The sequence below is a fragment of the Caloenas nicobarica genome, chromosome 12, assembly GCF_036013445.1.
Source record: "Caloenas nicobarica isolate bCalNic1 chromosome 12, bCalNic1.hap1, whole genome shotgun sequence".
NCBI lineage: Eukaryota > Metazoa > Chordata > Aves > Columbiformes > Columbidae > Caloenas > Caloenas nicobarica.
In genome coordinates this window covers 12303684-12317945 of record NC_088256.1, presented here as the reverse complement: position 1 = coordinate 12317945, position 14262 = coordinate 12303684, and the positions used below count along the sequence as shown (strand labels likewise).

The 14262-nt window shown below is 39.5% G+C and overlaps 1 protein-coding gene across 3 annotated transcripts in view; it reads left to right on the top strand.

The window, feature by feature from the left end:
* The window catches only part of TBC1D8B (TBC1 domain family member 8B), a 34465-nt gene extending 22744 nt beyond the window's left edge, over positions 1–11721 (top strand). Inside the window, exons 10-21 of one of the 3 annotated variants that reach the window (XM_065643088.1) lie at positions 493–707; positions 1154–1271; positions 1962–2247; positions 3510–3639; positions 6290–6388; positions 7612–7680; positions 7893–8133; positions 8991–9056; positions 9432–9515; positions 10331–10387; positions 10699–10796; positions 11149–11721. In XM_065643088.1, the coding sequence (XP_065499160.1) occupies positions 493–707; positions 1154–1271; positions 1962–2247; positions 3510–3639; positions 6290–6388; positions 7612–7680; positions 7893–8133; positions 8991–9056; positions 9432–9515; positions 10331–10387; positions 10699–10796; positions 11149–11559 (1874 nt within the window). In that variant the 3' untranslated portion in view covers positions 11560–11721. Of the gene's footprint in view, positions 1–492; positions 708–1153; positions 1272–1961; positions 2248–3509; positions 3640–6289; positions 6389–7611; positions 7681–7892; positions 8134–8990; positions 9057–9431; positions 9516–10330; positions 10388–10695; positions 10797–11148 lie in introns of all 3 variants that reach the window. The other 2 variants (XM_065643086.1, XM_065643089.1) reach the window with 2 other exon arrangements.
* Positions 11722–14262: the final 2541 nt, after the last annotated feature.

Below are 14262 nucleotides of genomic sequence, written 5' to 3'. Positions count from 1 at the left end.
GTGTTCTTTGAGCGTTTACAAAGGCATTTATGCTTCTGTTACCAAACTGATATCTCTGTCTTGGAAGGTGTTGACATAAAAGTTATGGAATTAATTAGGTAAATATCAGTCCTTGGCCTAGTTTTTCTAATCTGTTTCCAGATGGAAATGGAAAGGCATTGTATTTTCCAGAAAACCTGGGCAAAATTGTAGGTGAAAGGAAGCCTTTTTTAAAAATTTTCCCTGCAATGAAGCAAAAAAGTAATTAAAAATCAACTTTATAATGCAAAGTGAGTTAGATTTCCTCCAACCCTTACTTTATGTCGCTTTTCTGGTTTTGATTCAGAGTAGTTCAATTAATTTCAGTAGAATTACTCTGGTACATTACTGCAGTAACATCTGGAGATCATGAGGTACCTCAGTAGTCACCAAAAATTTGTATACAATTTGCAGGCAATCATGTAGATACTTTACTGTTGTCCTCTAATACTGTGCAATACAATGTATTGGCAGGTGCTGTAAATGATATGGCATCCAACCCTGGCTACTACACTGAGTTGGTGGAAGAGTCCTTAGGAACCTGCACTTTAGCTACTGATGAAATTGAACGAGATTTACGTCGCTCCTTACCTGAGCATCCTGCTTTTCAGAGTGACACCGGAATTTCTGCGCTCAGGAGAGTTCTTACAGCTTATGCACACAGGAATCCGCAGATTGGATATTGTCAGGTACAGCAGTTTTGAGAGTCAGTGTTGGTTATCTAAATATTAGCTCATGATGGCAGTTTAGTGGCACCTTATAAAATCAGTCACATAAATAATGTAATGGTTTCTTGCTCAGTGGTTCACTTTGCTTATTTCATCCCACTATGTGACATGAGTTTTTACACTGTACTTGAATTTGCTGATGAATTCCGTCATGTTTACTTCATATAGGCCTTTGCATTCTTACTAGACTTTTAGCACTGAAAAATATTTTTATGTAGTTTAAATACTATGCTCTATATTTAATAATACAGAGGTACAAGTCTTATACCGGACATGGCTGTAAGTTATCCTAGCACTCAAAATGTGCTGTAAAGTGCTTTCAGAAATATAAATTGTAACAAATGGCAACAGTTATGTTTTCACCGTCTTTCCTCATCAATGCTTCCTTTTGTATTTGAATGTTATAGGCAATGAATATTTTGACATCAGTACTTCTGCTGTATGCTAAAGAGGAGGAAGCTTTCTGGCTTTTGGTTGCTGTGTGTGAAAGGATGCTACCCGATTATTTCAATCGTCGAATCATTGGTAACATCCATCTGGCTTTCTATCTAGAATTGAATATAAATGTTCATTCATTAAGAACAAGTGTAAGGAATGAGCTGAAGACTGAACAGTGGAGAGAAACTGTTGCATTTGGTTCAGTATTTTGAAGCAGAAAATGGAAGTTACAGAGAACATCTCAAGACTCTCCACTTAAGTAGGAGTGAATATGATTTTCAGATATTGTCATTACTCTAGGCATAACTACTCAGGAAATAGTCAGTTAGACTATTATACTGTTCTTTTGGTATTACAACTGCAATTCATACTATTTATTTGAAACTTAGTTGGCTTAGATAAAGGAAAAAGAGTTTTACTTCAGGTCCGGACTCAACGCTTTGATCTCATACTCGGTACTTGCAGGTGTATGTGCTAGAAGAAACTTGGATATGAAGTTTCTCTCTAATTGCAGAGCAGGTGTACTGGCTGTCAGGAGAATCACTGGAAGTGGCTTCACACCCCCAAAAGCGCTAACACACCTTACAGCATGCAGCGAGGCTCCGGGCCCGTGCACAGAGCGCACAGCGTCCAGCCCAGGGAGCGGACACAGCGGTTCCACACTTTTACAACAAAGTTGCATGAGGATGGGGGCTTGACGTCTGGCCGGTGCTAGGAGAAAAGTGTGCTTCTCTGTGCTAAGATTTGGGTGGTGGTTTTGTTATCCTTTCCCTGCAGGTGCCTTGGTAGATCAGGCAGTGTTTGAGGAGCTCATCAGGGTTCATCTGCCTCAGTTGACAGGCCACATGACGGACATGACCTTTTTCTCCTCGGTCTCTCTCTCCTGGTTCCTTACCCTTTTTATCAGTGTGCTGCCTATTGAAAGTGCAGTCAATGTGGTGGACTGTTTCTTCTATGATGGAATAAAGGCAATCTTGCAGCTGGGGCTCGCAGTGCTGGAATACAACATGGAGAAGTTGCTGACTTGTAAGGATGATGCAGAAGCAGTCAGTGTTCTCAACAGGTATCAGTCTAACTGTTATTCTTACAGGCTGTGTAGCAGCTGCTGCAATTGGAAATAGACAAGTCATTCTGGGGCAGCTGAGAAGACATCTGGCCAAGACTTCCAAGGGCTTCAAAGGAATTAAGTTTTCATCTTGGGCCAAAATTCCAGAAGGGGTGGCTGGAAAGTGTGCTTGATCCTCTGAAAATCCCATCCTCCATTAAAGTTCTTCTAAACCATTGCCATTTTGTGTATTTCAAAGTAAAAGCAATGTGTTTGGAATTTATATCACTTATAGAAGGTGGCTTTCCTTAATGATGAGGTAATCTAGAGCACACTTAGACCGTTCCAAATAGTTCAGGCGTCAACTTACTGACAACATATTCTACAGCTCAGTTCTTGTAGTTTAGGCTACTGGCTCCTCTGCTGCTGATGGCTTTAAATAGAAATAAGACAAAAAAATGCGATGAGGGCTATCATGACCTGATGTTTGTTCTGTATTAGCATTTGAAGAATAAATTAATATATGCAACATAAAGTGCATTTTAAACTGATGTATTGCAAGCAAAACTTGTACGGTTTTTGCTTCACTACCTACCTAAATTCTGTTGTTGCTGCTGTGATTGCATATCATGGAGTATTAAAACAGCAAAATGACTGTGCTGTAGAAGTCACCAAATTATGGCTGTTAGGAACTGGTAGTAAGAATTTCCTTTCAGTGAGACTTTTAGATGTTGCATGTTTGAATATAGGGTAGGAGCTACAGAATTAATGAGGAAAATGTAATTTTTATTCTAAGAGCCTATGCAGCCGGGTATTTATTGTAAAACCTAACTATGCTCATTTAAATATTTAATACTTTAAAAACCCCTAACAGTAAGAGTACATTCACCCAGTTTAAATGTGTTAAAATTTAAAATCCAGAAGTGTGGTGAAAGCTTAATTTTCACTTGCACCAAACAAGCTGCTGTTCCCACTTGACACCCAAGATGTTGATGATTTTTATGAACTCCTTTTGAACTCCTGCTTTCAACATTTTTATCTGGCTGTAACACTTCTGTTGCATGCTGGTATATTTTAAAAAATGATTACAGCTCTACAACTTCTCTGGGTAGTTGGGTCCCATTTTTATATATCTTTGTTACTATTACAGCTTATTTGTGCTACTCATATTTTTGCTATTTCCCATTCTTTGCGCACTTTTTCTTCAGTAGATGCTGATGTTATTGTTTTGTTGAGATAAACTGGTTCCTGCTGATTTCTTGTGTGTTTGCTTTGTGCAGATTTTTTGACAGTGTCACTAACAAAGACAGTCCTTTGCCTCCAGCTGTGCAGCAAGGCTCCAACCTCAGCGACACAAAGAGTGACCATCCAAAAGTGGACATTACCGATTTGATCCGAGAGTCAAATGAAGTATGTGTTCCTGTGGGTATGTTTTTGCATCCCATGCAGTGTTTACGTTGTATGGGCTACCTTAAAAATAGTGCAGCTGCCTTGTGCAAACTAGAGTAGAAAATCTATCTAGATTGGTAGAAATTGAGCTCTATATTTTGTTGAGCCTCACTGAAAACCTTATAGGTTATGGGGTAGGTTTGTTTTTGTATTATTTTGGTTTTTTGAACTGTCTGGAATGTGCTTTCTAGGCTGTCCTGAGTGGAGTTCCCTAAGTTCATCACAGGTCAGGTAGTGCCATCCCTCATTCACTTTATTAGTAGGTCAACTAAATGACAAAGTACAGCAGAAACGGCCCTTGCATTTACTATAATAATTTGAAACTGGTTACTGCACGTTGCAGTTAGTGGTAACATCCGGCATAACAACCCATGTGGGAAACTACGTGCTTGAGTAGTTTCAGGTTAAATGACTGTTCTGAGATGCGTTGGGTGAGGAAGACCAGTTATGGTCTTTTAGCACGTTCTTTCGATTTGCAAGTTTGATTTCTGCAGTGTCTAGCTTTGCAGCTTTGCACTTGGGAGGAAATAGGTCTGGCTTCTCCTTCTCCTTTTGTCTTCAGACTATCATGAGGCATTTCCTTCCCTTGGCATGATTTGTATCAGGGTATTAATCCACTTGTAGATAGGCTTCTGCTCAGCCCACCGTAAGTGAAAGGCAAGCTGAGGGAAAAGATCCTTGAACCCGAATCTGCCACTTCCAAGCTGACAGCCCTGTTCCTAGGCCCGTATCCCCATTTCTATCTAATAATCTCATTTTGGATGCAAATTTTTATCTTCAGTTGAAACCAAATTTCGTTGATGCTGGTAAATGTCACAACCCCTTGTTTGAGAACTGCTATTACAGAGTGAGAGTCAATGTCCTTCCCATTTTGACCAGACAGTTAATTTCAACACAATTGTGTTCTGGTGAAGGGTTTTATTTTCATATCACTGAGGAAATAAAATAAAACAAATTTCGAAATGGGGAGATTGCTGCAATGGAGAGTTGTCATTCGACAGATAGGTCTAATTACAAATCATGAATAAGTGAACAGAGATGTTCTTTGTGATACTGTTGCTTTGCATGGGTGTTCATAAGATAAATGCGCTTAAGTGGAAAGATACGGAATTGAATTTTAAAATGATGTGCAGTTTCATGCCTTTATGACTCAGGCACAAATGCAAGACTCATTCTTTGGCAGCCTAATCAGGTATGAAGAAGTCGTGTTTAATTAGTGAATGGAAGAATGTGTTAACATTTTATCACATTGCATTAATTCAGTTAGGTTATATATCTTGTGTATATTCTTACTGAGGCCATTGCACAATATCAGTGCCCAGAAGCCAGACCAGTGAATGAGTTCTGAGCCAGACCAGTGAAAGAGTTCTGAGTCAGAGATGCAATTTCTCTCTGCTTCCTCCTTGTTCCAAGTCAGAAGTGTGCTGGTAGCGGTCTTCACAGGAACACAGAAATACAGTTCTGGAAGAGAGCTCCACAGGTCACTCAGTTCAGCTCCCTGTCCAGCGTACGCCCAGATCGTCCTTGAAATATGTCTTAGGTTGTTAAAACTCTTCAGCAAAAGAGAATCTGCAACGACGTTAGTCCATTGTAGGGTTTCTCCGCTCTTGTCAGAAAATATCCTAATATCCAGTATAGTTCCTCTTGGATGCTCACACAAAGCACTACTGAGGATAGTCAATGGCAGTTTTCTCTGCAATGCCTTGTTGCGATCAGATTGTTGTTGTTCGTCAGTTACCCTCTCAACTCTGATCTTTTCTTTTTCTAGATTCAATACAACCAGTTCCTCTAGCCTTTCCCCAAAGCTTATATGCTCAGACTCTTGTTGCAGTTTTTCATATCTTGTTTGAAGTACATTGCCGAAAATGGGAGCAAAATACACTGTGGAGAAACTTCTGGAAGTCCTGCCTAGATTGTTCATTTATCACTCATTCCTTCTCAAAGTTTGGTATTAGAACCAGTTGTGCACAGGGTGCACGGTGGTTGCAGTTAGGCCATGTCCTCCTGGTTGCATATGTTGTTGAAGAGTGTCAAAAACCTCACAGAGGTAAAGATGTGTCCTACCAGCTGTTTCAGTTCTACACACTAGACAGCATTTCATCATATGAGGAGGTTAAGTTGATTTGACATTGTCTCGATAAAAAATGTTGGCCCGTTTTGATTTATCTTACCTGTTTCTATTTAGATTTTAATTGTTTAATAACTTGTTTCATGATTTCTCTGGGAACTTGTTTCTAGTTTCTGCCTACTATCCTACTTTTCTTTAAAGGTAAATGTCCTTGTTCTACTCCAATGCTCAGACACCTTCCCTGTCCTTCAGAAATTCCAGGGGTACCTAAGAACGGCTTGGAAATTACTTCAGCTAATTCCTAAAGTTACTAGAGTGAACTTCAAGCCCTGACAACATACACACTTTGCTAGCCTGCAGTAGTGGTCACCATGTGATAGCAGAGTTGTTAGTACTCTAATAAATGATTTTTTTGCTCAAGAGTTTTTGGGATCTTGTCTTGTGTCCACGCCTGTATTGTACTTAGATGCAAGAAAGGCAAAAACAGCTGCTTAGATGTGTCTAGCAACAGTTGATTTCATGGAATGATTCTTTTTTTCTTAGAGATATGGTGATATTCGATATGAGGATGTTGAGAGCATGCGCTGCAGGAACAGGCTTTATGTGATCCAGACATTGGAAGCTACGACCAAGCAGAATGTGGTGAGTGACTTGGAAGAGCTAAACCCTTCTCTCTGATGAAATTCATTCCTTTTTGGAAAATTCTGAGAAGAGCTACATTTTCCAGGGCCAAATATATAATTTTATATACTGGAATCGCTCTCATCTGCAGGGTGTCTGTTAACTGATGTTTGGCCTGTGACATTTTTGGTCTGTGAAACACAGCATGACCTTCTGGTCTCGTCACAAGTGATGCCATCACAGAGAACTTCTAAAGGCTGGCATATCGCTGGCACTTTGCGTTGATTGGAACAGCAATTGGAACTGACCTATATTTCTGTCTGCTGTTGTTAAATTGTTAACGCATTTCTCTTAGAGGCATAGAGCACTGTAAAATGTCCACAGTGCTACAGTAAAACAATTAATCACCTCCATTTTTACTCTAGGAAGCAATCCCAAATGTCCCCAAAGACATTATTGTACTGCAAGGCTTTTTTTTTGTTGTACAACAAGGCTTTTTGTCTGCCTTGTGGTGTGGTGTGGTGTGTGTGGATGTCCGGTAACACGTGTGGTGTGGTAGCGCTTCAGCTGCCAATATCATCCTTTAAGTTCAGACTCCTGAATGAAACTGGAGGCTGCAAGGTGCTCCCTTTGTTTGCCTGTTTTCTCCAGTGGCCCATTTCCTATAACTGGTGATAATACTACTCTGTTTAACGAGCAGTGCTGCTTACTGTAGTAAATGTGGCTTGTAGCAGCTGATACTAAATGCTGTTGGCTGTGCTGAGATAATAACTGCTCTATTTCATTTTATAAAACATACATATTATGAGGATGGAAACTGGTCTTGTAGCTAACTTCATTTTAAAAAGCTGTGAACAAGTTTTTTGTTTGTTTATTTTTTTTTTTAATTTTAAAAAATGAGGATTCAACTTCTCTGTTGAGAGCTGAACGTGTACTTGCCCATTATAAAGGAAGCTATATGTTATATCATTACAAATAACTGAATTTCATGTTGTAGGCTCCATGTATACAAGTAATGTAACTAGCTCTAAGCTCTCTTTTTTGGGAGAAAATTTTCCTCTCTGTCTATAATCCTCTGATTGCTTTAAAAAAGTTCTATTCTTACTCCTAGTTATAACATGCCAAAACGTGGAATATTCAAACAGTGTCTTTTAATGTAAAGTTAAGTCTCCCATAACTTTATTTTATGGCTTATTCCAAAGAGGCAAGTCTCATTCATTAATTTTCTCTTAATTTTGTTTCAGCTACGTGTTGTGTCCCAGGATGTAAGATTCAGTCTTAGTGATCTTGAAGAGCTTTATGAATTATTCAAGGTAATGTGCCATTTTCCTCACTTTCCAACCATCCATCTTAAAGGTAGACTGTGTTATGGGTGTGAAACTGTTTTAACAAATTGAGGTAAAAGCGAGATTCAGCATGTTTTACGTGTCAGCTTTAAATCAAGTTACATAGTTAACTTCTCACATCTTTCACCCAGAGAGAGTTGTTGTTTCAGAAAATCTAACATTTGATCTTTCCTTTGCAGAAGGAGCACTTTCTTTCCTGTTATTGGAGTGTAAATAGTCCTGTCTTGCAACATCATGATGCCAGTCTGCCGTATCTTGACCAATATCGGATTGACTGCCAACAATTCAGGGTTCTCTGTCATCTCTTGAGTCCCTGGTCACACTGTGCAAACAGAGACTCACTTGCATTGTGGACATTCAGACTGATGGATGAGAGCTCCAGTTGCCTTATAAACTTCAAACAATTTGCCTGTGTTCTTGGTATGAGAACAGCACATGTATGTAGCACATTCACAAGGGAACTCCATCTTGGGAATAGTCCTGGATTGTATCATCTTCCACACGTTATATTAGGAGCCTAAGGAGACTAGCCTTTTAATTTAGGGTCAAAGAGTCTGATTTTTATCATGTGAAACTAAATGCAAAGACTGCTTAAATGGCAAACCAAATACACAAGTACATTTACAAGCCTGAGAGTGGGACCTGCACTATTTAGGTGAATGATAAAGGCTTTAAGTTATGGAACTGTGCTCTCATTTTGTTTGTCTGTATTTCACATGAAATAGCTAACACAAGGCTTTACAAACTAGTAACTTCCCTGAGACGTTAATTCCCTAGAGAATAATCTCCTATTTGAGATTAAATGTAAATACGGCTTTACCACCAAAATATCGGAAAATTAGGAAATGGTATGATCTCATTGCCCAGCCTGTTTAGTTGATGATAAATGCTTCCTCATACTAAGCCATCTCATAGACAGATCATGCAAGATGACCAATGCCTTATATCTCTGGGGAACTGAAAGTTTTCTCGAGTTACTCCTACGTTCCTTTCTTCTTGTTTTTCAAGTGGTATTGTTCAGGAAACAAAAATTAAAGGGAAAATGCTGAGAAGACATTAGTGCTGTATTTCTTTGGTGCTGTGGTTTCATTTTAGTAAGTCAAACCCCAGGCTCAGCTGCAGGTGATACTGCCTTCCTTAAGCTTTATCTCTAATTATGCTCCATGGAAGGCAGCACGAATGTCCAGTTCCAACCTCCCTGGGTTGTATTTGTTTAGGTTATGAGGCTGTTTTAAAGTTTGGTCCAGTTGAACAGTCTTGCCTCTTTTCTCTAACAGATACCATGTATAATGGAAGTTTCACTGACAAACTCAAGCTTCTTTTTAAGTTGCACATCCCTCCAGGTAAGTGAGAGGTGGTGGCATTTGGGAAGGGCTATTCCTGGCTTTTATCATCTTTGCATGGGGTTTTTTTGGTGTGTGTGTGTGTTTGTTTGTTTGGGCGGGGGTTTTTTGTTGTTTGGTTTTTTTGTTTGTTTGCTTATAATTTTCTTAGCTTTGCTTTTTGTTGTCACCAGTCCTGGCTACAGTACAGTCCGACAGCTGTAATACAGATGCGTATTTCTTCCAGAGTGACATGTTCTTTGGGAAGGACATAATCTGCCCCAACACCATTTCTTTTCATGGGGACCATTTGTCTGTACAAAGCTGTTTGTTTTCATCAGTGCTTTGGTAATGCTTGGGAGCACTAAAACCATTTTATTCATTTATTTATTGCAGCTTTTACTGAAGTAGAATCTCTAAGCCCTTCCAAAGGTGGTGATCTTTCAAAAGAAGAGCTGATCCACTTCAGCCAACTCAGCGGTAAGCTCCAGAGTGTGAGGCTTCGCCTGCAGAGTATTAGAAGAAATCTGTTAGTTATCTCGTGGTGAAAAATGGAGAGCGCTCTTCTGGAAACCAGTAAAGCCAGGAAATCATATCACTGTAAATCCTCTGCAAAGATCTTCTGTAGATAGTTACGTTTTCATAAAGTAGTGTAGAATTAGTGGGTAGCGAGTCTGATGACTGAATCCAAAGGCCATGGATGTTTACATGGAAACAGGGAAGTGTATTTGGTCAGCATTTTTCAGCATAAAGGGCTGATATTTCCTACCTCAAGAAATTGAGTATCCAAATCCTTAACTATTTTGAGGCACATAAGCAAGTGTTTCAAAATCCTTTGCTTCCATTTTAAAAAAAGTTGAACAAAGTTTTGTGGGGTCTAAGTTTATGGTGTTGATAAAATACTCTGCTTGGAAAGCTGTGCGGTTTTCCTTCTTTGGAAGACAGATCCTTTTTGTTTTTTAAAAACTATCCCAAAGTACCTTATGTGTAGTATGTGGGTGCTGCTTTCACCACTGTTCAAAACACGGGCCATGACCATCATGAAGATTATTTGCTTTATATAACTGATTGCAGTTGCTTTTGTTATCCCCAGCCTCTCATGTGGCTTCTATTTTTACAGAAAGTATACAAATGGTACCACATGGTTTCTTCGTGGCCTAATCTGTGTTGAGAACATATGGGTCAGTGAGGGTCTTGCTCCTTAGGGAAGGAATTTTTGATAAAAGGAAATGAACTATTGGTCCTCCTTTCTCAAATAAAAAGGTCTGTCTTCTTTTTCTCCTCCTAAACTGTAGTTTCATCTGTTGGGGATAGTCTTGAAAGTGAATCTTTGAAGAGCAGCCCAGAAAAAGGTAAAGAATCCTGGAGACACACTTGGTAACCGTGTGTCTTCTGGGCGAGCTGAGCTGGGGAAGTGTGTGGTGGCAAAGAATACTGAGTAACATCATCTCTAGCATAGTGCTTACATTAAATCTGCTTTTATAAGTGTAGTTCTGGAGGGTGAGAGGGTAATGTAAACTCCGATTATGTTTAGTCCTTGGCCCCACCACTCTGTTGGGAAGGAATGACACTGAGGTTGCCAGTTCTTCTGCTCCTCATCCCTCATGGGAAGCTCTTAGTTCTTATTTCTTCACTTCTTTTTTCTCTTTTTTTTGTCAAGTAGGGAAGGAGAAGGTTGATATTCAGGCATACCTAAAGCAATGGCAAGATGAACTTCTTAAAAGAGAAGAAAACATTAAGGACTTGCCAAGAATGAATCAGGTAAACTGCCTGGGTCTTATTAAAGTCTATTTTTGACTGCTGTTTGTCCATTAAGTCCTATTAGTAGTTTCCTAAAGGATTTGTAAGTTCCCTTAAATTTCAGACCTCCACATTAATCATTAGACTGTGGTTTTTTCAAACCGTTGTAACTGCAAGCTTATGAAGAGAGTGACTTTCTGATACAGTTGGGTTTACTGGGGCTGGTCCATGCTGATATTGTCATTAGAGCAGTTGTTGTACCAGGTGCTGAGCAGCGGCACCAGGTGCTGGATTGAGAGCACGATGTGTGGTGAAACAGGGCAGTTGTGTTGCTGTTCTCTGAACAGTCTCCTCCGTCTATGTCTCTCTGTAGTCTCAGTTCATCCAGTTCTCAAAAACTCTGTACAATCTGTTCCATGGGGATCCTGAGGAGGAACTTCTGTATCGGGCTATAGCGGTGGTAACCAGCCTTCTGCTGAAGATGGAAGAAGTTGGGAGAAGACTGCAGAGTCTCCCATCACCGGCCAAAAGTCCAGTTGCTGTTACAGAGGTGGCTGCTGAAACCCCTGCAAAAGGGCAGGAGGAAAGCAGCTCTGAGCAGACTGAAGGTGGTAGAGCACAGAGTTTGAGAGGGAACCATGAGTGGTCTTTTGCCTTTGAACAGATTCTGGCTTCCTTATTAAATGAGCCAGCTTTTGTGAGATTTTTTGAGAAACCTCATGACATAAAAGCTAAAATAGAGAGTGCTAAAAATTTACAACTTAAGGCAAGAACCAGAGTGTGATTTTTCTTTACTCTGAATTAACCACATAAAGCGCTTACAAATGAAGGTTGTTACTATGGAAATTGAGTCTAGTGTTTACATAGGGAAAATGGGGTGTGAATAGTTATCTTTATTTATCAGGTTACTGGTATGTAATGTAAATAAAAATAGTTTGAAGCACAATCACTTTCTTGCATTGTTCATATGTTTCACTCAAAAAAAGGACTGAATAATAAACTGTTGTTACCATGTTATTAAAATATGCAACATTGCTTAGAAAGACTGGATGTGACCTATTGCAAGCCTATGTGAATGACAGCTGTTACAGTGTGTGCTCTGCAGGTTCATTTCTATTACTGTGATAAAAGGAATGACTTCCGCCCAGTTTTCGCTTAAAAGGCGTAGCGACAGCTTAGAGGTTATCTTCCAGGTTAGTTTGATTAGTTATTTCCAAACTTGTGTGTGGCCTGGGATCAGAGCAGGGTGAAAACTAAGAGCAGAGGCTGTGGTAGGCACAAGAGCATGAGGTTAGAGAAGAATGTTACCCTGCTCTCCATTGCTCTGCTTTGGTGGTATTGGTGGTCCTGGACTCTTTGCCGATTCCAGCCCCTGGTCGGCAGTTTGCATTCTCCCAGCCCACGTCTCAATTTTTGCAACAAACAACTTGTTTCCTGCTTTTTTAGCTCAGCCTATATATGAGTTCTCTTTCCCATTTTCATACCAGTCCTCTTACAAGGCGGGTGAAAAGGATGGAAGGTGGTTTGACCATCCAGGCTGCACAGGGATGTGAACACTAGTGTAGATTGACGAAATAAAGGGAAAGCAGTGGCTAAATCTGTCTGACCATGTGGTGGTTGTCATTCATCTTGCAAGAGGCAACTTCTTAGGTAACTTCTTAGGAGCATGTTGATGAAATGTATGGTTTTGCTTGTGTTTGGAAAGCCCAAGCACTGACCATCTTCAGCTGCTTCAGAGTTGGCTGAATGCTGACTATTAAAACTGCTAGGGGCAGATTGCAGTTGCTCCTTTGCTTATTCTGAGTCCACACCTCAACCTAGTAATTATTCTTTCTTTTCTATAGCTCTCTGGGTTATTGCTGTTGTAATGTTTTCTATCTGCCAGGATATATCCTCTGGAATCTGAATTGAAAATTTTAATATAAAAAATGCTATAGTAAAGATCCTGTGGACGCAAACTTTGCCAGTGTTAGTGCTGGTAAGTGAGCCTTTGGTAGCTGGTGCTATAATGGGTTTAGAGAAAGTGGGGAAGAGCTTGTATTTTAAGAACAACAAAAAAGTAAACTGGGACTCCCTGCTAAACTAGTTAAAAATTGCTGTTTCTAAAGCCTGTATTACGAGTCTCTGCAGCACAGCATTATTTTTATACTGTGCATGGGTTTTTTTGTAAAGATGCAAAATAGGGATGGTATCATTCACTGGGGCTTTTCTTGCAACACTGATATGAATGAAGGATAAAATGAAATTCTGACTTGCATTGCAAGCACTTGGTGAAACACTGTCATTGCAATTTGTGTTAAAGTTCCCATGCTGCTTCTAAAGAATGCAGTTTTGACCAGGAGCAATGAATTTATGAACTTTTTCTTCTACTCTCCACCATACGCTCAGGTATTAATGTAAAAGTTTTATTGAATGAACGAACAGTAACTGTAAAAACTATATCATATATGCGGGAAATGAGGAAGCTTCCTTCAGAAGCCTTCACAAATTAATTACACTTGATACAATATAATATTGATTTGTATTTTTATGCATAAAATTAAAAAAAAAAATCTAATTTATCCATTCTTATAGCTATTTTTCTGAGGGAAAGTGGGGCAACACTCTGTTACTTTTAAAATGTATTTACTCACTGTTTTACTGATGTTGTTTTAGAAATACAAAGCAGATGATAGCGTTGTTCTAGTCCAGAACGTACTCAGATAAGGTTTGCTCAGTGAGTAATTCTGCAAATAGCCGTGCCAAAATGAATGGAGCCCCATGAAAATAGATGCAGCCAAAAAGCTTTTGTAGGTTTATGATAGATATTGTTCATTTTAAGTAGTCAAAGCTATGAAGTATTTGCTCAGCAACGTAGCAGAGGTATGAAAGGTTTACAACTCAATGACTTTTTTTTTTTTTTTTTTTTTTTTTTTGGTTGAGAGCCAAGATGTTAAGATCTAAGTACAGAAGACGTTACTGGAGGAATTTGCAAATTACAGTAGCAGTATGACATTACTTGGTTTGGTTAGGCAAAACTGAGCACCTCTTAAAAATACCATTTTCTACTAGTGTCAATCCAAGAGACTTTAGAGTCATTACCAGTTATGTAGTAGCTCTTGTTGGCTATCATATATGTATAAAGAGAGACTACTAGGATATATATATATATATATATATATAAAAACCAGATTTAACTTGAGCAGTTAGGATATGTAGGGGAACACTAACTTTTATTAATTACACGTTTTTTTCTGTTCAATTTGTTTACATGTTTTTCCCCAAAAGGGTGATGTCTCCAAGTTGCTCCTGCAATCCATGTGCAGGCTGATCAGTGCGGGCAGCCAGTCGTGGTAGGTTCTCTTCCTTTTGCAGCCCATGGGTCACGGCTGATCCTTTGGGGAGATCTCAATGTAGCAAATGCCAGCCGTTTCCAAGGAGTGTGACCCAGAGGTGTGCCGTAACACCGAGGGACACTTTTGTGCTTTGCTTGTGACAGAGGAACTCT